Source organism: Polyodon spathula, chromosome 2 (assembly GCF_017654505.1).
Source record: "Polyodon spathula isolate WHYD16114869_AA chromosome 2, ASM1765450v1, whole genome shotgun sequence".
Lineage (NCBI taxonomy): Eukaryota > Metazoa > Chordata > Actinopteri > Acipenseriformes > Polyodontidae > Polyodon > Polyodon spathula.
The window spans coordinates 88,731,435-88,756,087 of NC_054535.1; the positions used below are offsets into that span (position 1 = coordinate 88,731,435).

At 36.5% G+C, this 24,653-nt stretch overlaps 1 protein-coding gene across 1 annotated transcript in view; it reads left to right on the plus strand.

The window, feature by feature from the left end:
- LOC121303162 (phosphatidylinositol 4-phosphate 5-kinase type-1 beta-like) overlaps nucleotides 1-24,653 on the plus strand; it is a 44,504-nt gene that overhangs the window by 15,133 nt on the left and 4,718 nt on the right. The window contains exons 2-12 of the mRNA XM_041233676.1: nucleotides 2,867-2,944; nucleotides 3,618-3,686; nucleotides 4,867-4,997; nucleotides 6,967-7,084; nucleotides 9,524-9,676; nucleotides 9,823-10,122; nucleotides 19,931-20,136; nucleotides 20,569-20,652; nucleotides 20,865-20,913; nucleotides 22,096-22,180; nucleotides 23,101-23,256. Coding sequence (XP_041089610.1) covers nucleotides 3,618-3,686; nucleotides 4,867-4,997; nucleotides 6,967-7,084; nucleotides 9,524-9,676; nucleotides 9,823-10,122; nucleotides 19,931-20,136; nucleotides 20,569-20,652; nucleotides 20,865-20,913; nucleotides 22,096-22,180; nucleotides 23,101-23,256 — 1,351 coding nt within the window. The 5' untranslated portion in view covers nucleotides 2,867-2,944. The remainder of the gene's footprint in view (nucleotides 1-2,866; nucleotides 2,945-3,617; nucleotides 3,687-4,866; nucleotides 4,998-6,966; nucleotides 7,085-9,523; nucleotides 9,677-9,822; nucleotides 10,123-19,930; nucleotides 20,137-20,568; nucleotides 20,653-20,864; nucleotides 20,914-22,095; nucleotides 22,181-23,100; nucleotides 23,257-24,653) is intronic.

A 24,653-nucleotide genomic window follows, 5' to 3' on the forward strand; every position in this document is an offset into this window, starting at 1 on the left:
CATGGTGATAACGCATTCCTCACCCTGGTTCACACACGCAGCCATGAGGGTTCTCCACAGATTCATCACCAGGCTTGGAAAGAACAAAGGCCCTTTTTATAGGCCCGTGGCCAGGGTTAGTGATAAAAAAGTATGTGGGTATGTTTATAAATTCCTTAATAGGACAATTCAGGCTACTGTAGCACTAATCAATGACAATGCAGCGCTCAATGTAACGTTTATTGCATTCAACATCAATATCAAACTACTGGACTTTTTGGTGATTAAACTTTGTGTAAGGATAGACCATCCTAAAAGACTTAGGCTTGTCCAAGTAAAAATATGGGTGCAACTAGATTAGCACAGTTCAATATCGTTATTTGAACAGATCTACTGGATTTGCAGTTCTGACTTTAGTTAAACAGGCACTATTCCCATCCTAATACGCTTCTGGTTGAATAATAAGAAAGGAGTTGGATCAGCTTAACCATTAGGAACAAGAAAAGTATGGTGCATTAACAAAATGGACATTTCCATTCGTCGATTGTGTCACACTCCCTGTCCTCAGTACAAACCATAGCAAAGATGCTGGGTAGAGGTGCTTGGATGTGACAAGGAAACAACTGGCCCTTTGGGTACCCATTTCTTTACATTAAAATCCCACCGTTTTACAGGTTTCTATAAAAAGAAGCATTCTGCAGCAGGCAGCACAATTGTAGGAGAGCTTTTCTTTTATGATGACTTGCTTAGCTATAAATTGTCTGTCTCTGACATGTGCGCACACCTGCACACTTTCTATCGCTCTGAGCATGTATCTAACACATTTCTTGTCCTCTTTGGCAATGTATTGTACAGGATTAGTATTACAGCAGCTTTGAGCTGTATTTGATTTATTATGGAAGATCACAATATGTGATTCTTCAGCAGTTCAGTGGTAAACCCTATGATTAGAATTGAATAATAAGCAGCAGTTCAGTATGCATACTGATGAATCGTCTATGGAAGGTTATGTAACTCATTCCAGGTTGTTGCATTGAAATGCTGCTGGTGGTGCCTTTGCAGGTTCCCCTGGCTCTCAGCCACACGAAGCACAAATCTCACCCGATGAAAGGTTCCCCCTGTCAAAGGCAAATGACTAGTGGAGCTTTCGCACTGCTGTCTTGTGACTGCTGCTGTGTTCAGTTATTTCAACTCCTAAGTCATGGTCTCAGTTGGAGTCCAGGGTGAATTTATGTATTTGCAAGTGGTAGTTATTACAGATTGTTATCTAGGTTCCCATCACATGTGTAAGTTATTGTTAGTTTCTTCTCTGCTGTTACATCTTTCCAAGAACAAAGTAATTGTAAATTGATATCTTATTTATGTATACATGCAAGTAATGAACACGTTTTAGACATGTATGCATGTGTACGCTGTAGGTAATGTAGAACAGAGAATAAAATATGATGCTTTTTGAAGTACAGTGCCTGTAGCTAAAAAATGCATTTACATACAAAATGTATTATTTAGTGTAAGAAAAAAAAGCATTATAATATAGTAACCAAAGTTAAACACTGACGACGACATTGATATACTTACAGCAAAGAACTGCAGTACACTACAGTATGATGTGCAACAATTTCATGCATTTTATAAAAACAATACTACTGTAAATTGAGGTATTTACTGTAAAATACTGCAGCAGATTGTTTCAGAGCTACATCGTTTTAACAAATAGCCATATCCATTACTGAGGTCTTTTTCAATTCATCTGTTTCACTTCATATGTGCAAACTGTTCCATCAGAGATGCCATACGTTAGGCCCCAGGAGGTGCTTTGTTTTTGTTCGCTAATTCTCCATTTTCTACAGTGTAGTTCATCCCTAATACCTCTAACAGTGTTTGAATTCTCTTTACTGTTACTGGTTGAGATACATATCATGTTTAAAGTTTTTTCTCGAGTGTTATTCTGTGCAAGTAAATAGAAAGAAGTGCATGTTGTGATTTATTTTATTTTTTTTAAATCCCCATTACTATTATGTTGCTTTGGTTGGAATCAGAATGACTATTCTATTCCTCTAAACTGCAATGCATGAAATGATCTGTGGGCAGTGCTGAAGATGGCATTTCTCCACATTCCATTCCAAATTGCTAGAACTCATTCTGTACACAGCAGAATCTTCATAGCACAACAGTTCTTATCTAGCCTAATATGGTTTTCCAGCAGACTGAAGATGTGTCAGCCTGGAGAGTGGAATATATTAGACAGAACTCATTTTTACTGAAAAAATACATTATCACTGTAATGGCTGCCTACAGCTATTCATATGAATGTGAACGTGGTCCCTGCTATGCATATTTGCCAGAGAAGATCTTCCAGAACATGTTCAGTTTAAATATCAAAGGAGTAGTTTAAATACCTTTTCTCTCCTCATTACCAGCTTTTACCTGAATCCCTTTTGCTTCAACATTATAGATCATTTGTTTGTTAATGTTAATCTGGTATGGAACATGGGGGAATTAGTGCTAAACCAACTGCTTGTAACATTTAAAGCTGCAGTAACCCACTGTCACAGTTCATTTCATAATACAATATGACTCCATATTGACTGATTACTTCCAATTTAAATTCCACACCCACTCGACTTTCCATCCAGATGTTTTTGGCTTTCCAGTTAGTTTACATTTCCACCCTCCGTAAAGCTTGCATGTATTCTCTTTTTCAGTTTAAGTCAGTCAAGCTCCTGTTACTGCCCAGTGCCTCAAGAGATTATGAATATCTCCTACACTCCTTCTAATGGAAGACACCTAAAATGTGAACAAAGGAAAGACTCTTTTGTTATACAGATAACATTTTGAAAATAAAGTATGTGTGTTTCAAGAAAATCTTTTTTATGCTCTTGAACAGGATGCAAGATTAAAGGTCACATGACTGAATTATGCAGCCGCCGTGATCAGCAGATGACTTACACATTGTTTAAGCAAGGTATTGGAAGCATGGCTTTTTATATAATGTATGCTTTTCACATTTGAATGAGTAGGATATACAGTTTTACTAATAAAATGTTCCCATTTGCATTACATGTAATAAAGAAAGCATAGTGCTCTTAGTGCATTATATACTCTACTGGACTTTTATAATTAAGAAACCAGACTGCTTTTCAAATTACATTCAAAATGAAACCGATATAGATGTTCCAGCTATGTACTTACATGAACCCTTATTTGTACCTTCAGTATGGTAATTCATTAATGGATACAAACACTTATGACAGTGATTTAAAAAATGAGGATACAGAGAAGGTAATAAAGCAGTTGCTTCCATGCCAAAGTCACAAACAGATTTGCCTTATTTATAACTATACAGTTGATAATGTATGGTAGTTATGATGTATCATTTTTTGTTTTAAATTGTATACTTTTTTGCATGTTTATTCAGTTGAAATAAATATATAAATACAATTAAAATAAACACTACAATTTCAAGTTTTCTGTTCCACAAAAGCCAGGTATAAATGTTCATTTTACAGGGAAGTGTTTTTTTTAATTTATTTTTTTCTTAGCTTTGAATTGACTTTTGGGATGTCTTGACTTGTTCATGTTGATATCAGAAACAATTTCTTCCCATGCTAGTATTTTATTATTTTTTTTTTTTAAAGATGTCGTCTGCCACTGAAAGTGGAGTTGGAGTGTCAGGGAAACAAAATGGAGAGAAAACCTACAAAAAGGTAAATGCACTGTGAACGTCGGCATAAGCCGTACTGCTGTGGACACCTGTACAAGAAAATCATCACAGAGCCAGCTGTCTTGAAAACTTGCCATGTCCCTTATCGTGATTGATGTCACACAGCAATGTATATTTGAGTCCATGCAATGATGGGTTATCAGCATTGGGTCCATTCTGGACAGAAATGCAAAGGCGTAGTAACCCAAAGAGAGGTCAAGGTCACAAAAACAATGGTTAAAGAAAAGGTCTTGTAACCAGGAGGTCCCTGGTTCAGATCTCGGCTCACACACTGACTGACTGACTCTGAGCAAGTCACTTAACCTCCTTGTGCTCCGTCTTTCGGGTGAGACGTTCTTGTAAGAGACTGTGCAGCTGATGCATAGTTGGATAAAGGTGTCTGCTAAATAAACTAATAATAATAATAACAATAATATTATTATTAAAAAATAATAATAATAATAATAATAATAATAATAATAATAATAATAATAATAATAATAATAATTTAAAGCCTTGTCTTCAGCTCTCCCCAGAAGACTGCATGGATTGACATAAATCTACGTACATGTCAACAAGAAAGAAACATCTACATGTGTTTTTTAAAATAAAGTGAAAGCATAATGGGAAAGTTATTTTGGGCAAACAAATGTACATGTTGACACATTGTACTCTTGTGGTTAAAGACTGGCTCCCCACACATCCTCAGTTAAAGTCCCTGCTCAGCCACTGACTGCATGACCTTGGCAAAGTCACTTAATTTGCTTGTGCTTCAGTCCCAATCACCCACATACTCCACCATGGAAAATAAATTAAATTAACTTAACAGTCTAGCAAAATTGTTTTCAATTAAGTATAACATTGCATTAAATTCCATTTATTGTATTGCTTATGAAAGTGGTTGTCTTGCTCAGCCACTTCCTAGTAGCTAGTCGTTTCTAGTAGATAGTAGCCTTCTGTAAAATGTTAGCACAATGTATTTTTTTGTCAGAATTTTATAGCTCCCTCTTCATAAAAGGTCAACAGTTTGAGGAGCTTTGGAAGATACCCAATGGGTTCATCAGACAATGACATCACAGTTGAATAGCTCACAGTTTTAATAATCATAGCATAAGGGGAACTTTATATACGAAATTGAGGACATTATGCTGATGTGCTGACTGTATTCTGTGTTTTATTTCCAGACAACATCCACTGCGTTGAAGGGAGCGATCCAGCTGGGAATAGGGTACGCCGTAGGGAATCTTACTTCTAAGCCGGACAGAGATGTGCTTATGCAGGATTTCTACGTAGTGGAAAGTGTGTTTTTACCGAGGTAAGTGCTGGGACAGAATGTTACCCTTTTGGGGCTCACTACTTTGCTGTGGTTTTTGCTAATTGAAAGCTTATAGTGGCGTATCCAGATGGTGTAGATTAAAAAACAAAAAGGCTGTCCCTTACAATAAGATACTGCAGCCAGTGTTATGGCAATACATTTGCAGGGTGTTCTAAGTTTGCTGTTACGCTGCCCCATGATAATTGGCACAGGTTCATGTGTTATATTTTCTGACACCATTCCTGTCTATCTATATAATGTATATATATATATATATATATATATATATATATATATATATATATATATATATATATATATCATAAATTTAAGCTGTGTTTGCCGGATTTACATCTTACTGTAACAACATATTTGAATTGTGCTACAAATAAAATCAGTTTTGTTTCTCTTTGGGGCCCTCATAAAAAAGAAAATGGGGACTCTTATATGCTTATTGTGTCCATCCATCTATTGGTCTGTCTGTCCGTCTGTCACACTCTCCATGGTGAACATGATAACTTCCTTGATCTTGCACCTTTTATCATACACTCATAGCCCCCATAGGCATTTCAGATTGCATATTCAGCTGTAACACAATAAACTTGATTTTTTGCACCTATTTTTAACGTGCTCTTATTAAGCTATTATGAGGACCTTCTGTATGTGCGTGCGCTGGTTTCTTAGAGAAAAGGTTTCATTGCTTTTGCACCTCTCCTGTGTCTAGCATGCAGCAGATTTGTCCTTGACCAAGTTTACTACACCCACACTTGACAATGAACACCTTTATTTTAGGTGAAGGAGCTCTTTGGACTAAAACTCTACTGCGTTTTTCTTCTGAGCAGTTTGGCTTCAGCATTTTAAAAAGACAGAAAACTTCAATGTAGTTTGGTGGCCCCACAGAGAAATAAAAAATATTGGTTAACTCATTACCTTTTTATTTTTGTTCAAAGCAGTTGCATTAGTTCACATTCAACCAGCATGTTGGTCTGTTACCTTCATTCTAAACGTCCAACTCGATAAAGTTGCTGCAAAATAAATTAAGTTTGAGAACCGCCGAGGCAATTTATCTCTGGTGACAAATTGCCAGGGATGTCAGCAAGAGAGAAAAGAAACCCCTCCACATGAGTGACCCTTTAACTCTTACCTGTGAGAGCCTTGATGAGAAACAGAGTAGTTAATACTCTTAATAGATTTTATTTTAAGCCGAGCGATGACAAAGAAACATTTTGATGAAATGCGTTTATAAAACACCAGTGACTGCTCTTAAAAGAAGCAAAGTCTACCCATTCTAACCAGGTGTTGAAAATGTATTTTCAGATTATTATTATAATTTTGTCTTGCATAATGAGAATATTTTACATTGTTAAAACACGTTTCTAAAGGTCACTAAGTTAGTGAGTAGTCTCCTGTGACAATGTGTGAGAAACGCTGGAACAAGTTGGGAGAGGACAGATATTATTTAAACAGGGATGACCACAACCACAAAAACAGCTTCCAGCCTTGAGAAAGTGTAAGGGTTTAGCTTGAACTTTAACAAGGAGAGCCTTTAAAAACAGTTTTCACTTAGCAAGTAATGTCTTAAAATTTCTAAAATGGAATTCTATCGCTTTGGCATGATATCACATTGCATGGATTACTGTAGCATGGCAATAATTAGGTCTTTTGTAAACTGTAAATGTATCTATCTTGTTTTTTAGCCAATTGAATAGATTTGCATAGGTTCAGCTGTACACTGAGTACACTGTTTATTGTAAAATTGGAGCAAGAACCCACCATTGGGAATACAGACACATCAGTCGTGCACAAAAATGTTCTATGTGTTTGTGTCTAGGATCTCTATTCAACATACATGCATGAACAACCTAATAGTCTTATCTACAGGTTTGGTTGGTTTGTATATATTAAACCTATAGCCAATTTTACCAGTATTGTCAAATCATGGCAGTCTGTTTCTCCTTTTTTTGTATAGTGAAGGCAGCAACCTGACCCCGGCACATCACTACCCAGATTTCCGGTTCAAGAACTACGCTCCCTTAGCATTCCGCTATTTCAGAGAACTCTTTGGGATCAAGCCAGATGATTACTTGGTAAGCCATCATCTCTTGTCCAGTCTGTGTTGAGCAACTGTGTTGAGTTGAGTCAAAAAGTAAGAGGCTTTAAAGCTGTCTAGTTTTGCCCTCCTTATATCTTTGAACGATGATTTCCCTGAACAACAGGGATTTATTGCATAACACTTTCACTACTGGTACTAGTTGTTCCTGGAAATTAAACAGCACTTTTCCTGCAGCACTACAGCACAGGTCAGCCATTGCTTTTGTGATGTGTGCTGTTGTACTGCATTGGGCAAACAAGTGAATGACTGTTTGTTTCCATATTTAATGCTTTCTGAAATAGAGACAGTGCTGTTCATTTATCTTGATTTTTTTGTCTGATATTAAACTGAAACGGTAGACAAGCTAATTGATTGCTGTGTAATGGTTATTTTAATTGTCTGTACAATAAGATAGAATTAGATGTAATTACCCACTGGAATTGTGTTCATTAAACACTAATTGAGGTCTTTCAGGTAGACATTTCAGCCAAACCTACTATTTGTATTGAAGATGGTGAGTATGACCTCATTAAATTGGTGTGCAGATGAGAATCAGTATTTCTAAAAAAAAAAAAAATCGAATATGATTTTAAAACCACTTCTATGGAGGACAAAACATACTGAAAAATAATACACATCTATGTTTATTTCCTGTATGAAACATTCAGTATGTTTCCAGTACATGCTGTGCTGTCTCACATTAACTCTCTGAAATCAGCCTGCAAAATGCATTCCAAATGATATAGATGTAGGAAAACAAAGGGTTCACTTTCTGAAAGAGTATTTCCCGAAGCATATGTAAATCTAATGCACTCTGCATATATGTTCATCTACAAGTTGCCATATAATATTTCTGTTGGCTTATATCAGTATCACTATGGACAACTTGGATTCTAGCATTGAACTGTGTTTTAATATGAGTTTTACAGAAAAGTAAAATATTCTTTCATTCTTTCGCATTAAGTGTTTGGCTGTTTAGGTCTCTAAAGATCTCTCAAAATGTTTAAATCAAAATGGTTTTATTTGCATGACCAGATACACAAGGTATGTCACAGCAACTGTCTCTTTCTTTCTCTCCCCCTCTCTCTTTGGGATGCTTGTGTGTTTGACTGCTTGAAAATCCATTTTCTTATTAGCTTTATTATTACTTTAACCTCATAAAAGTTGATCATAGTACAATGAAAAGTGTAATCAAGTTTACTGAAAGCCTGGTAAAGTATAGGTAAGCATTGTAAAGCCCAGGGAGTTATGGTAAATCTTATAATAACACATTGTAAACATTGTAAACAACAGTAAATGCATATTATTACCATGAGAAAAGCCTGGGAACATTGGCAAATTAGCAAACATATCAGAAGGTTGCTATGCAAAAGTAGTTATAATAATTAAACTTAAAATTAAAATGTACTCCTAATCTGATGCTGTCAGGTTGGGTATGGACTCTGTAAGTAAATATTCAATTTATCACTAATGAAACAAAACTATCTAACAAGTACACTGTAGACCAAATGCATCTTATTAGGTTTCCAGCTTTGAACATGGACAAACATAGACACTTCCGGCATTTAAGTATAATAATTCCTCAGGAAAAAGACAGTTAGTTGACAGTCCCTCCATTTAGGTATGCAAATAGCTAATTATTATTACATTGTCTTGATAGTTATAGGAAGCGGTAAGAAAATGGATTGGGAATGTTTTTGGAATTTTTTTTTGTTTGTTTTTAAGAATTACAAAACTGTGACACCGTTTGTGGATGGCAAGTCATTGTGTAGTGAATGTTGCACTTTTATGGTCTTGATTAACGCAAGATTGGACACAGTTGGGCGTTATTGTGTATTTAACCACATCCTGTGTCAGGGGGACGCCATTGTGAAAGTGTTTATTACCCTCTCCCTTGAGGGTTACAACAACAGTAGCTGCAAGCCTTTTTTTTTTTTTTTTTTTGTCTACACTGTTGCCAAACGCATATAAAAAAATTAACAGTAAACATTTTTATCTTATATTTAAACACATTTTAAAAAATATGAAACAAATATGAATGTAAAAAAATTCTATGGCATTTATGATTTAAATGTGTAAACATTAATGGCTGTTTTCACAGACCTTTGGCTATCTAATGTTACCTTAGATAAGGTAGTTCAAGACTTGCTAATCTGTCAAACCATCCAGCAAAGCAGATTTAAAACCTTAGTAGCACTGTAAGTATGGGTATTTTGGAGCACTATTGCAATGTAGCTGCATTATAATTACTCTAATACTTTTGGAATGGTTCAGTTGTGTCTACAGTGTAAATCACTGTGGTAACATCCAACCTGTAGTTATAGTTTTTCGTACAGGAATATTAGAAGAAGTAGGGTCAAATCAGAATAAATTCAGAACATTGTGATTGAATACTGATTCTAATTTTCACACATGTTCACAATTTTCTTTCCAGTACTCCATATGTAATGAACCGTTAATAGAGCTGTCCAATCCAGGAGCCAGTAGTTCCCTGTTTTATCTAACCAGTGATGATGAGTTCATTATCAAGACTGTACAGCACAAAGAAGCTGAATTTCTTCAGAAGCTGTTGCCTGGGTATTACATGGTAAGAAAAGAATCTCCCAAACATGTGGAATGCTACTTTTTTGTTATAAATGGGAAAAAAAATATGACCAAATGTATTGTAACACTAGCAAACATTTTGTTAAAAGCAAGTCTACATTTTGCCAATTGTCTTTCCCTTTTTTTCAGAACTTAAATCAGAATCCGAGGACACTTTTGCCAAAGTTTTATGGCCTTTATTGTGTGCAGGCTGGGGGTATAAACATTCGAATTGTTGTCATGAACAATGTGCTTCCCCGCTCGGTGAAAATGCACTACAAGTACGATTTGAAAGGTTCAACCTACAAGCGCAGAGCGTCACGCAAGGAGAGAGAAAAGTCCTTCCCCACCTATAAGGATCTGGATTTTTTACAAGACATGCACGAAGGCTTGTATTTTGAAGCTGAAACCTATAATGCCTTAATGAAGACAGTACAGAGGGATTGCAGGGTAAGTGCCTGTAAGGATCATAAAGTTTGCTGGTTTCTCACGTGAAGTTACCAGGCATTTGATGAAAGAATACGATACCTTTATCTTTATCCTTATGTGCCTGCCGTAAATGGCATCTTCAGAGACGCATGACCTGCTTTAGACAAGCTCAAAGAGACTGGCAGCTATAGAAAAAATATTAATAAATAAAATTCACATGTCCAGGGGATGCTTTGTGTCATTAAGGGGTCTGAAAGGGAAAGGCACTGTGTAAGAAACTGCAAAGTAATAGGGCATGTAATTACTTTATCTAGAGCAACAGCTTTTAAAAAAATGCCTCTATATCCTGAAAGTATCAACATCCATCCTGTATGTCTGTGCAAGAGGAAATCAAACAATACTGACTCAGACAAAAATATGAGAAATTACTTCTAGGTCTGAGCAGATTTGCTGAGTGAGCCAGCAGGACTACTGTGCTGTTTTGAGACTTAAATACAAAGCAGGTTGTACTGTAAGATGAGGGTGACTTTTATGACCTGAAAAAATAATGGTGCACTTTCCTTGGATTTAAATTTCAGTTTATGTCAGCGTTACATGCATTAAAATGAAAATACATTTTATTTGCAAGTCAATTTCTCCAGTCATTATACAACTCTAAGCCAAAAACAACCAAATCTGTAAATATGTGCGACTTGAAAATATTGAAATGTATGGCGTCTTTACAAAGACTTTGTGAAGTGTTTGAATGCCAGAAGGTTTTATGTTGATACAAAGTGATTTATATTATGAGCTTTAGCTAGTAGTGCAGGTGTAAGCTGTACCTCCCAAGCAATGTGTGTTTTCTCAAATAAGAAGCGGAATTAGTGTTCAGTAATTAGTGTTGAGATTTCCAAACGCATCACACATGTCACAGCATGGCAACCAATGATAAGAACAGACCTTGGTTCAAATTGGCACAAATACTGAGATTACCATTGTATTAGCTGTTATCAACCAGGAAAAGAGAACAGTTTAACACCTTGAGATTATGTGCTGCATGTACTTCCTGAAGGATGCGTGCCAAAGTTGTAATTCAAATGATTGTTTTGAAGAGAGCTATGGTAGTTCTGTATTGTCTTCTGGGGTTTTTAGCCCAGAAAAGCCCAGTGAGCCACATTGGTCTTTAAACATCACTGTGTAGATGTTATCTTGGGTAATACAGGAAATACAATGAGTTGTGGAAAACAAATATGTGCTCTCTTTAGTTCCTGCTGCAATTAATGTTTGCTGTACATATTTTATACAGTAATTCATATTTTATAAAGTGTTGCAACAGAGGCCTGGTGAGAGTTGAATTTGTGCCTGTTTCAGTTTGTGCCTGTTTTAGTTTCACACATCACAATTTGCTGGCTTGAATACATTCAATAAATGTAAATGAGGTGCTTGCATATAGAAACTTGTCATCTTTTCGGCTGACACCTTTGGCTTAAACAACAAAGTAGTACATGCAGTATAAGTATTGGGGATTTACTGGTACTAGGGTGTTCTCAGAACCAAGAAGTGTACAGTGACATTTCATTTTAAAACTTATTTTTTTATAAACTATGACTTTCATATATGGACAGTAGTCACCCATTGTGTGTTGCAAAGTGACCATTGTAAAGATGAAATGCACATTTCCTGCGCCAACTTGTAACAAATGAGGAAACATTGTTACTGTGCTAGGGACTTAGATACGGCTGCCTGTGTCATTAATGACTTTATCGGCAGTGATAGGGAAGATGAATGTTAAAGCCATCGCATTAGACTCGTGTTAACCTGAACAGTGTGTGCTTTGTGTTTCAATCAAGTTTCTCTGGGACCTGCCTCGAATACCTTCATATCACCCTGAGGTCTAGCTACAGTGTAAATAATAATTATAAAAAAATGTAAGCCTTTATTGTTTACAGCTCCTGTCGTTATAAGAGCATCAAATGCAAGCCAATTTCCATGTCAACCTTTATGTCAAGAAAGCATTCATTATTTTCATCCGATCTGCTGCTACTATATGAGTAAAGCCAGAATATATTGGCCATTCTCCAGTACAATATCTGGCACCAGATTGTGACATTGTCAGTGGTCTTGTTTTCATGTGGATCGGATTTCTTCTGAACCAAGTCCAAGAAAAAATAGATCGGTCTCAGGTTCAGAAATGCATTTCCTCAAAAAAAAAAAAAAAAAAAAGCTTGAAAGCAAACTTTGTGAAAAGATCTTGAAGGGACAAAATAGCTTTTTTTTTTTTTTTAATTTTTTTTTTAATGACTGTCCTTTGTTTGCAATTGTTATTGTTCTATTTGACATATTCAATAGCCATTTGCAACTCAGACTATATAAAATGTCTGTGTTGTTGTAAGAGCCAGCACTACCTTAACCAACTACTGTGTATTGACAGCAATACAAAATGAAGCTTGAATCACATAGTACTACAGTATTACAGACACTTTGCAGGTCTAGCAGGTGTCTGCGGTGACAGCGAATCTGTCTTCAAGCTCCTTCTAGTCTCAGGTTAAGCACTACAGACTAAAACTGATCAAATCAAAGACAGACTAAAACTAAGACAGATCAAAAACTGAGTAAGAAATTGTAATTTTAAGCTCTTATTCTTTAAATGTATCTTCAGATAAAATCTCCTAATACGTTCTGAACAATTGCTCTTATAATAGCCAGGATGCAATGAAAGGCTTTAACCAAAGGGAAACCATTTAGTCTTGTGTCTGTTGTAGAAGATTCGATGAACTAGCAGGTACAAATGATCCCCTCAATCCAAATGTAATCCGGAACATATTGCTTTTCCAACTGCTGCTACATTTGTTCAGAGGAAATGAACGATGACATCACAGGGTTTCAAGTACCTTGAGTTAAAGGGTTGGTTTTAAGGACATGTTAAATGAATGGTGTTTGTGCTTGGATGGAAATGTAAAAGCCTTCTGTTGTTAACTTCTCTATTTGCAGATATAGATCTGTACCAGTTTAGCCTCTGAAGCGGTCTGTAATTAGACCAAGAAAGGAAATAGTGTGTGAGTTACATCCAGAAAAGGCAATATGGCAAAGGCTGATGAAAACTTTGCTAGTTTAACATGCTGTGCCTTAAGGGAAGAGAGATTGATGCAGACTGCTAATAGGCCCTGATGGACTGAAATACTAACTGTTAAATGACCTGTATCTCCTGTAAATTTACTCATAATTATAAAGGAAAGAAGAAAATAAAACAAACAATGCACTGTAAGCCCAAGCCTAACAGAAAAAACAGTTATGTCAGTTATGAAGCATCCTCACATTTGGTTTGTTATTTGAAAACCAAAATGTTATAATCGGGGCAGTCAAGCAATAAAAAAAAAAAAGAATCACGATGAATCTTGAGATGAAAAAAATTAACCTCAGTTAATCTTGGTTTTATTCACATATTTAATTGATACAATTACTGCATCCATTTCATTTAAGTTTGTTTTATCACTGATGCTGCAATTATTATTATTATTATTATTATTATTATTATTATTATTATTATTATTATTATTATTATTATCCAAAAAATAACCTGCATAAAAGCCCTGTTTTCCTGTTTCTGGATCCTATTTTTTGGTCTTGCTTTATAGTTTTATATTTATTTGCAATCTAGCATTTACTGTTAAATTGTTTGAACTGCCTGGTAAATCACAGTGGAGTCAGTTTGTTACTCAACATACTGCATTTAAAATGATCAGTTTCCTTTACAGATAAACTGGTGCTTTTCATTGCCATTTTAAATAATACTAATATTAAATTCTCTTTAATTAATAACGTGAAATTGCCTAAATAAAACAAAACATTAACTGAGTAATGATTATATTAATTGCAAGTAATATTGTTTAAAATAAATGTGATTATTGAAATAAAACAAAGCTAGAATGTTAATGGGTCTGTAGTCGGTAGCTATCCAGAAGCACTAATTATAGTATCAAACTTGGCTTGATTTGTGGGTTTGCAGCAATCCTGAATTTCTAAAAGAATACTCTGTCGATACTGACAGGTTTCATTTGTTGTTGTGTTGTTGTTGTTGTCTGTAGCAGAAGAACTACTGGAAAGTGTATTTTGAGAAGTGAAAGCATGTTTAGCACGCAGGTGGTACAGCAGACTAGATGCACTTCTGTGATACTGGAACTCACTTTGACAGTAGATTCGAGGAACCGAATGAAGCGTCGGAACGTTTTCTAAAAACAAACTTCCCGTTCACAAGTCCTTCAGCTGGAGTATATATTCAAACAATGACTACAGTCAATCAAACCTGGCATGCACTCGAGTATATTAAAATGTTGCCACAGGAAATTAATTATGGTATTCCAAGAGGGACAAGACAGGGGAGTGCGATTAACGTGTGTTTAAAAAAAATAAATCTCCCACAAAATGTACGAGTTAATCACGAAGTTAACTGGAATTAATTGACAGCCCTAGTTATAATACATTTGAATTAAAGTCAGTTAGAAAGAAGTTAAATTCAGCAGTTGTTTCCCTTAAAAAAATAAACTCTTGCCGTGCTTTGCTTTAAAATAAAGGGGACACATTTAATTGCATAAAATCTGAAATGCAAAAATCAACATGACTCCATTGCATTAGCATCTGTTCCCTGTGCTTCTCGTTAGCTCACAATTCCTCCTACCATCAATCCAACCGTCTGCTCAGCAATACACTTCATCATTTATTGAAGCCTGAGCTGTTTATTAATTTCCCGGAGACATTCTAATGTGTGAATGAATATGTATGAAAACTTCTGTTGAATCAGTGATCCCAGCTATTATCGAGGCACAGTTGAAGCCACTCAGTAGTTTTATTAAGCAACCATAAATTTGATTGTGAATGGAAGTTAGTTTAAAGTGCAAAAGCAAAGGTGAAATTTCACTGCAGAATAAAATAATTTTAACAGCATACACGTTTCAGGAAACTATAATTTAACAAATCCTTCCTGCAGTTCTGTTGATCAATGCTAGTTTTAGACCGTTGCATTATTTTATTATTATCAGAACATCTGCCTTTGCATTTGATTTGGAATAGGGCCAAGAGTATGTAAATACTGTGTGTCGGGATAATCTGATTTACCCCACCTCATCACTGTAGGTATTCTGAGAAATTAATGATGTTGTAGTACTTTTTGTTTGAATGCAATGTAAATAGAGCATTTTCATCAGCAAGATAAGACATGGTGTTAATATAATAATAATAATCTTTATTTTTTATAGCGCAATTCATGCAGCACATCTCAAAGCGCTTTACAGTTTAAAACAATACAGAGTGATATTATACCTCTATATTTTAAAAACTGTGCCAAAACAGTAGTTTAAATAAGTGGACTTATTGCCTTTCCATGTCCTGTAAGGTGAAGAATTTATACTGTGATGGTAGTTTATCCCATCTGAAGAGGTCTGTTGAGCTTCTTGCCCAAGTGATGACACAGTCAGCAGTTCTGGTATGTTAGTTATCACATTGCCATTCGGGTCCCTAAAGGATTTTTTTTTTTAAAGGAAATATGGGCAGTGGTGTTAAAGCACTGTCATTCTTTTATAATTGAGCAGTTTGGGTCGCCTAAAACATCTATATTTTGTATTGTGAATTCAATACTGCATATCTGTGTTAATCAATCAAGACATTTAGAATGTTACAAAAGCATGGGGCGTCCACTAATGCTTAAAGTGAATCATCACCATTACGATTTTCTTTATGTACAGGAAGACAATAGTTCAATCAAGATTAACTGCTCAAGAGACGTTATCACTGTCACAGAGGAACAACACAAACACATAGTGACAAATACTGTACACTGAATTTTACTCTTAAAGGCTGAAGCTCTATACACATCACTTTTACATTGGACATGTGGATGGCATAGAATAGATCTTCACCCTGTGGAACAATAACCATCTAGAGAGACCTTGTCATAATGATGCATCACTAAATGAGTCTTATAGTTATACTGCATAGTTGCCTTTAGAGAAACTGAGTATTCAAGTTCTGTTTGGGCCATTGATACAATGTTTTTACCTGACCTGATTAAAATAAATGTTCTTGGTACAACAAAAGACAGCCTAGCCTCGTTTCTGTATTGAGGACACTCTAACCCCACATTACTGCCACTGTTCTCTAATTGTTCTCAATGTTCCTGGGAAGCAGTGCTTATTCATTGCAATTGTGTTTTGGGAGGACTGCCAGGGACATGAAACTAGGGCGATTTGATATATTTGGATCTGTATACCAGATGGCTGTAAATGCATACCCAAAGCTTTCACAGGTAAATTAGTTGTGCTCTTTTTTGCAAACATCTTTGAGGTAAACTAGGTAACATTCAGGTTGAATACTGATCTAATTTAAGATGTATGGAAATATGATGCTGGTGTTTAAACTAGTCTACCCTCCAGTAAGCACTATGTTCAGACAGAACAGTACTTGTTAAAGGACAGTGCACATTACTAATGAGTACGGCTGTGGTACTAGCTCAGATTTGTAAATTTAATAATACAGTAATGGTAAATCATCTGTTTAAATGGACAACTTGTCTATAATGCCTCCTATGATGAATCAGCCATGTTAGTATAGCTGTCTATAAAGAACAGTTTTAGACAGTCCCTTTAGCAGTTGTTATTAGGAGGAGGAGGTTTACAGTGCTGGAACACTTTTTATTTGTTTTGTCATTAAGAGCCTGGTGTTAATAAATATTGCACAATGTTCACCTACATTCTTACAGCAAGTTAGAATGAGGTCATCATAAATTAAACCTCATTTTACTGTATTTAGTGATGTAATTAAGAACGTCACAAAAAACTAAATGACCAGCAGGAATAGTTAAAAGCATATCCTCTGCTGTTTAGATCATAAAACTACACCCTGTTGTCCCATCAAAAGCACTTGTGCGCATTAAATTACATTTCCTGTGAAACTGTACTGAGGATTGAAGCCCTTCAGTGAAAAGATGTTCTTTATACATTCAAGCAGTCAACAGTTTAAAAAGGCATTTTAAAAGGTGTTTCTAACAGGATCCGCTTGTTTAGAATGAACTTGAAATAATGTATTCCAAGTTATTTAACACCATGTTTGATGAATATAAAAGTGTCTTCAGGTGCCATTTTAATGTCTTGTTAATATAATTGTATGGTAGTCATTAAGAGTTCTAGGTTCTGTCCCTCTGATTTTTCTATAAATCTCTCTCTAACTTGATTTGAGCTGCTTTGCGTTTGTCTAAAAAAAAGTCTTAAGAGCTGGCATGGAACAGCCTACCTCATTCTATTCAAATCTTGTAACAATATGACTCTTGCACTACCTCTGCTATGCAATAGGAAAGTCAGATCTGATACGTAGCAAACCTATTTCCACCCAAATGTCTTAGCCCCTGATATTAACAGGGTTGATATTGATCAGACTGGGTTAGGTTGGATTTCAAATTAGTTTTATTTTTCAATCAATCAATGCCAGGATTAAAGCAGAAAAAGCTGCGTAGTCTGAATTTGTATTGAGTGTTTTTCTCTGCTTATTTATGTAACTAAAAATGAACTGGAGGGTCTTGACCCAGTTAACTTGCATCAGACTCTAACAAGAATGAAAAGTCTTTCCATTGGTTGAGTGGAGCCCTCCCAGTTTGAACTGAGCCAGGTCACAGCATGGCAGAATGGCAGAAGGGACTCTCCCTCTGCCCTTGTTTTGCAAGCAGTAATCTTTACAGTGACTGTGTTTGACAAAAACTGCATTGGTTCCAGCTCAAGTCGTAGGCTAATGTAGGCCTAATTGCTCATTATCAAGACTGGCCTTTAAAATGTGGGATGAACCCTGTCTTCTAGCACCCTACTGTTGTAGTTTATTTTCATATCTTGAATGAATTTGTACAAGTCCACTTAAGCAATGTGACTAAAATTAGCTAAACTGGTTATTGACTGGTTATTAGATGGATCTTACAATACAATACAACAGTTTTGTTTGGCTTTAGCTTTAGATTACAATAGCCACTATTTAGAAGGAGGACGAGGAAGGTTAAAAACTATACTGTGAACCAGCATGTTCAAATTATGGATTCTGACTGGTAAATATCCATGTGTACATATACTACAGTATCAACCACACCCTGGTATACATACAGTACCTGTACTTTTGTTACCTGAGTAACACGTTTCAAACAAGCTCTCAAATTACCCTGCAGAGTTTATTTAGCTTGTGAACAAAAATAAAACAGAAAACTTTGCCTTGAGCGTAAATGTAACTCTGCCCTACATTGCAATGCCAGCATTGCAAAGCTTCTGCATCAAAGTGTTGTGGCAACATGGCCCGTGCAGGTTGGGCATTGTGAGGCGAGAGTGTATTAAATGGAATGTCCAGACAGTAATTTATGTGTACAGAAATAAAATAATTTATTTTTATTATCTATACACAACAAAATAATTAAATAACAAAAGAAAACAAAATGGTGTGAGGGAAGGAGTGCAGGGGTGAAATCCAAAACAGACCGTGATGACTCGTCTTTAATCGTCTTCGTGGCAAACCATACATAAACAAAAAAAGACAAAAGAATGTTAGTGTTTTTTTAAAAAATCCCGCTGCACCAAACTAGTCTCTCCCTCCACCCATTACTCCTCCTATTTTACTTTCGGACCAACCCCGAACACAGTAGTACGTTCCCTTTAGTATGTAATGTCCCGCCTCTGTAGTCAGTGGAACACCAATCCCCAACTGACAAGTGTCCTTATCCTTCCCTTGACTCCAGTGGCTGGAATTTACATACTCGTACTTCCGTCCCTCACCAAGGTGCCGCCCCTCAAAAGATGACTTTTGCCATGGTCACGAGATCTTGGTAAGGGAAGTCCCGAGTTGGTTTGATGCCATCTACTGTCGGGAGGCTGAATCACAGACCGAAATCCCTTTGACTCATCACAGGCATGTTAGATGAAACAGGTGCGAGTCTTTAGTACGGTTCCAAACGGACAGTGATTTGTATTATTTACAGTGATTAGAACAAAAACAAACAAACAAAACCTAACTTCACTTTGACACCATAATCAGTCTGAACAAAGGACAGCTTTTACCCCTGTGATCCAAACATTCCAACCAATCAACACACCATTAACAACCAGTGAGCATTTAAAACAAGGGTACACAGCTGTTCCTTATTTGTTGGCCCCCAGAGGCTTCTGGGAAATGTAGTTTTTTCAAAAGGATTTTCGGCTATCTGAGGGCCCCTACTTGGCTGCCCACTGTCATTACACTTTAAATGGGGTGCAGTGTTTTAACCATTCTTAGGCTGACGTATTTACCACTAGTGACTTTACCACAGTATGTAAGAAAAGAAATATATTTGCAATCAGTTTGTTTTGCTTAATTGCATTGATAGAGTTGTATTTTAACTCAGTTATGATTGATATACATATTTATTAAGATAAACAATAAAATCTCTATTATCCAAGCAAATTGGTACCAAAGATAGCTTGATTGTTTCCTGTAATCATATTAGAATTGTATAACTTTTTAAATTACTTTAGAAACCTCCTAAAACAATATAATTCAACGCCTTTACCTTTAAATATATAACATATAGTATTGCACTACTCTGTAAATATGAGAGATTAATGGTGCATTTTCTATGACAACAGGGTAGAAGAGCACAGCACACAAGAAGACAGGTTACCAGATAACAGAGGTGTGGAGATAGGGTCAGATTATCAAGGTTTTACTGTATTCTCAATCTGTGAAGGGAGGGCTAACAATGTTGAAACGAGAGAGTGCTGTGTTTTTTTTGTTTTGTTTTGTTTTCTAAGCTTGTTAGACTGTTTTCAATGGCTTTCATATTTTTCCTTCCCCATAGGTCTTGGAAAGTTTTAAAATCATGGACTACAGCCTGTTATTGGGGGTTCATATATTGGACCCGAGTCCCAAGGAGAGAGATGGGGAGAATGCACAGGTGGCAGTGGATGGGAAACGGCATGGGGCCCAGAGGGTCCTGTACTCCACAGCCATGGAGTCCATCCAAGGGGAAGGCAAGTCAGCAGAGGCTGTTACCACAGACGACACGTGAGTACTTCTCTCCAAGCTGAGGCAATAGGTTTTTCACTATAGGGAGCGTGTGCATAACATATGCCAATATTTAACTGTTAATGTTAATTTTAAATTAGCACATATACATATCCATTGTGCACCCTCCCTCTCTGGTGGAAATGGATCAGAGTGTCATGAGCTCATTAAGCTGTCTGTCAGGTGTGTTCCTAAGCACATATTCTGTTACAACGTATTTGTTAGGATCATGTCATTTACCAGACCATCTATATTATCATTGTATTAGCAATTATGTCTCTCCTAGTCTGTTCAGTTTTCTTTCTTAAGACTCCCCTGGAAACTAGGTAATTCATCCCATAGTTGCCTGCTGTCCACTGGGACCCTCTTGAACAAAAAAAAGACAAAATCATAATATATAAACATGGTCACATTTTCTCAATTATTTTACAGAATGGGTGGTATTCCAGCCAAAACTCACAAGGATGAAAAACTGCTTATATTTCTGGGCATTATCGACATCCTACAGTCCTACAGGTACAAAGTTACTGAATTATTGACAAATATTTCCATTTTCCATTTCAACCCATTTTGAGTGAGGTTTTATCTTTTGACATAAGAATAATCAATATTTCAGCACATTTCCTCCTAGACTTACACATTCTCATTTTGTATTGAATGAAGCACACTGTTTTTATTGTCAGGTCCTGAAAGTAAAATTTTTAAGCAGCATGTTTGGTCTCTTTCAGATTGATTAAGAAGTTGGAGCACTCCTGGAAGGCTCTTGTCTATGATGGTGTAAGTTATTTTAAGCTTTCCTAAAGTTATACAGCAAATAGTGCACAGTGTGTTAGGCTTTCACAATTCTCTGCATGTTAAGTGTTTTATTTAATAAACTGTGAACAATATCTGTGGATGTGAACAAGATAAATGTGTTCCCTATTCCTAAAAATGATAGGAACTGTACAATGATAACTGTACAATGATCTAGTAAGACCTCATCTTGAATATTGTGTTCAGTTCTGGTCACCTCGCTATAAAAAAGATATTGCTGCTCTAGAAAGAGTGCAAAGAAGAGCGACCAGAATTATTCCGGGCTTAAAAGGCATGTCATATGCAGACAGGCTAAAAGAATTGAATCTGTTCAGTCTTGAACAAAGAAGACTACGTGGCGACCTAATTCAAGCATTCAAAATTCTAAAAGGTATTGACAGTGTCGACCCAAGGGACTTTTTCAGCCTGAAAAAAGAAACAAGGACCAGGGGTCACAAATGGAGTTTAGAAAAAGGGGCATTCAGAACAGAAAATAGGAGACACTTTTTTACACAGAGAATTGTGAGGGTCTGGAATCAACTCCCCAGTAATGTTGTTGAAGCTGACACCCTGGGATCCTTCAAGAAGCTGCTTGATGAGATTGTGGGATCAATAAGCTACTAACAACCAAACGAGCAAGATGGGCCGAATGGCCTCCTCTCGTTTGTAAACTTTCTTATGTTCTTATGTTCTTATAGGACTGTTTTGTTCTCTTAAACTAACAATTGCTTTGAAAATGGAAAATGAACTTCAGTTGGGAAAATAATTAATGAACTACAAGCTTGATTTTATTAAGCAGAATGACCTTTAATAATTAAAATAGGACATAGGGAGATTGCATTGCCATTTTGTAAAAAGTGTAGTGAAAACTGAAAGTTGAGTTATATATGAAAAAATGTATATGTTGTGGGGAATGTTAAAGCCTATAAAGCTAATGAATTAGGTAATACTTTGTTGCAATGAGTTTAATGGCATAGCGTATTCTCCTCATCCCTAGGGAGTGTTTTTCAAAGGATGTTGATACCGATATCCGTTGCTTTTATTGATTGAGTGGGTGTCCTGTGAGGGCAAACCTACAGCGAGTCACAGTAGAAGCAGTGATCAGGTATCAACAAGGAGTTGTCCGCAGACAGAGGAATCACGTGTTGCATCTTCTCTCTCTTGCAGGATTCAGTGTCGGTGCATAGGCCCAGTTTCTATGCAGACAGATTTTTAAAGTTTATGAGTACTCGGGTTTTCAAGAAGATACACAGTAAGTGGAACCTACATTTGAAACTGATTCTGTGTTAACACTTGACACAGTGTCAGTTCATATTAGTGTGGGTTGTAGTATGACTGTTCATATGAATAAGCGTGGGATTTATTGCGAATTGCTGACTATTCTACTGAAAAGCAATAAGAAATACTGTAGTGTTTGACCTCAAATGTAACATTTCCACTGAATAACTGTTTTCCAAGCTTTAGCTGAGAATTAAATGAGTAGCTTTTGTTATGATAATGCATTACTTATATGTACTACATGTGCCATAGTGTTTGAATAAATGCAGGGTGTTTATTGTGTGGAACACATTTATAGAGTGATACAAATGTTAAAAAAAATTATAATAAACAGCTTTTACACTGAAGTGGTCACAACAGAACATATTAACATTTTGCCATTAAACCACTTCCCAGTGCTTATGTTGTGTTAGAAAGAGATGTCACCAAGTTGTGGCACTCTTGAGTACACAGCAGTTACAATTGCCCTTATACTAAACCAACATTCTTACTTTTTTTGTACAAAATACACATTAATTTAATAGAATTATATTAATTATTACACCTAGTTTCTCTGACTGGTGTATAGCCCATAGGGCTGCTTCAATATTATGCTCTATTTGGAAGATCCACAGTCTGATGCCTATGCTTGTTTAAAACCTCTCACAGTGTTAAATATGTAGTTAGTTAAGTGCCAGTTTCTGCTGTTAGTAGACAGGCTAAATTAACTTAAATTACATCAGGTGACCATCAACATAGATTCAAAATTGAGCAAACTACAGTTACCATGCCACTAAGAATCTACAAACCTTTTTCACTGTTTATTTTTAAACGGTGACTAAACCATACTGGACGTTGGCACTTCTGAGAAGAATAATGTTGATGGGGTTCATAATTTCTTTGTTGTATTTAAAGTTTTCAGATGCTCTCCTTCCAAGAAAGCACGCAACTCTATCCCAGCTCTAAAGTCCTCTTCACACGAGATAATATCCCCCCAGAGCGAGGAGCAAACCGACGAGAAGAAGGACTGTCTCAGTGGCTCCAGGAGCCTCGTCAGCCTGGATGGACAAGGTATTGTTTCACATGCAATTTAAAACACACAGTGCAGCACCAACAACAAGGGGTTAGCTACTAAATCATTCACCATTCTCCACTACCAAACAGAGGCTCCAGCCAAGAGATATTCAAGGCCTTCTAGCAGATGCTAGCAACTAACCATCACCAGAGGTGTCGCAGTCATACCTAAGAACCCATGCCAGTGCTGTTCAACAAAGCCTGAACGTGTTAAGGTGCTAATGCTCCTTAGCTGTGATGTGCTTCAAAAAATAACAAGCTCTCAACTACGAATTATCACTGTTTTTTAAAAAAAAGTATGCAATCAATGCATCGAGTTTCAAGTTAACACGTGATAGCACACATTGTGAGGATGTTCTTGTCCCAGAATATCCTAGTGGTGAATTGAAAATGTTAAGGCACATGTTCACGAGTAATCACAGGGAAGTAAGATCCCATACTGTAATTAAAACGAAAATGCCGGCTGCTTGTAGATTACATTGCTTACATTATGAAAGACTACTTGAAATACTGGAGAAATGTAAGTGCTTAACAGTAAGTTACCTGTGGGTTGTGGCACACTGCAGGGAAACAGTGAATAATTAAACCTCTCGCTTCCTGCTAGCAATCAACAGAAGATTTGCAAATTGCAATTCAGAATAATGTGGGCTTGTAGCACTGTATTTACAATGTCTTAAGTCTCTGTTTCTCCTGTCTTATCAGGAATTTCCAGCATTTTATGAATAGCTAATGAATACACTCTGCAGGTGCATAATAAATAATGCATTTATGACTGGTTTACAAATATTCTTGTGGATAAAAAAAAAACACTTCTGTTGTGATACTTTGACAACAACAAGCTCTCCCATCCTCTAGCAGAAGTTGATTAAGTTCAATTACGCAGTATTTGAGATATTTCCTAAATGTGCTTTTAAGATTTTGAACATGGTAGCAGTTACAGTTATCAACGCATTATATCATGCGTTGAGGCGTTTGATGCAAATGGTTTTACAGATACCGCAGACCCCCACAGACGAGACTTGTATTGTCCAGAGGGAACTGACGGCTAATACCCAGCCTGCATCTCTTAGAAATGCGTTCAGAAAACACAGTGTTGTGTGATACACTGCTGTTACAAATACTGCTGAACCCTGCTAGCAAGACAAGGTTAGGATCCCTGAGTGGCACAAACGTGTGCTGTGCAGGGTGGGTAAGTCATGCTGTCAGGGCAGGTCAGGCTGTCATTCTTGGCTGGGGATTCCAGTGGGAACATCACATTGGCCTTGATGTTTCCACCGGTTGGGGAAGTTAAATCAGGATGCTTAACCTCATTTTGTTGAAGCCACTATGAGTTTGAGTGAAGGTGTCACTGAAAATGAAAACCCCCTTTTTTATGACTGGTCCCCTTATACTTG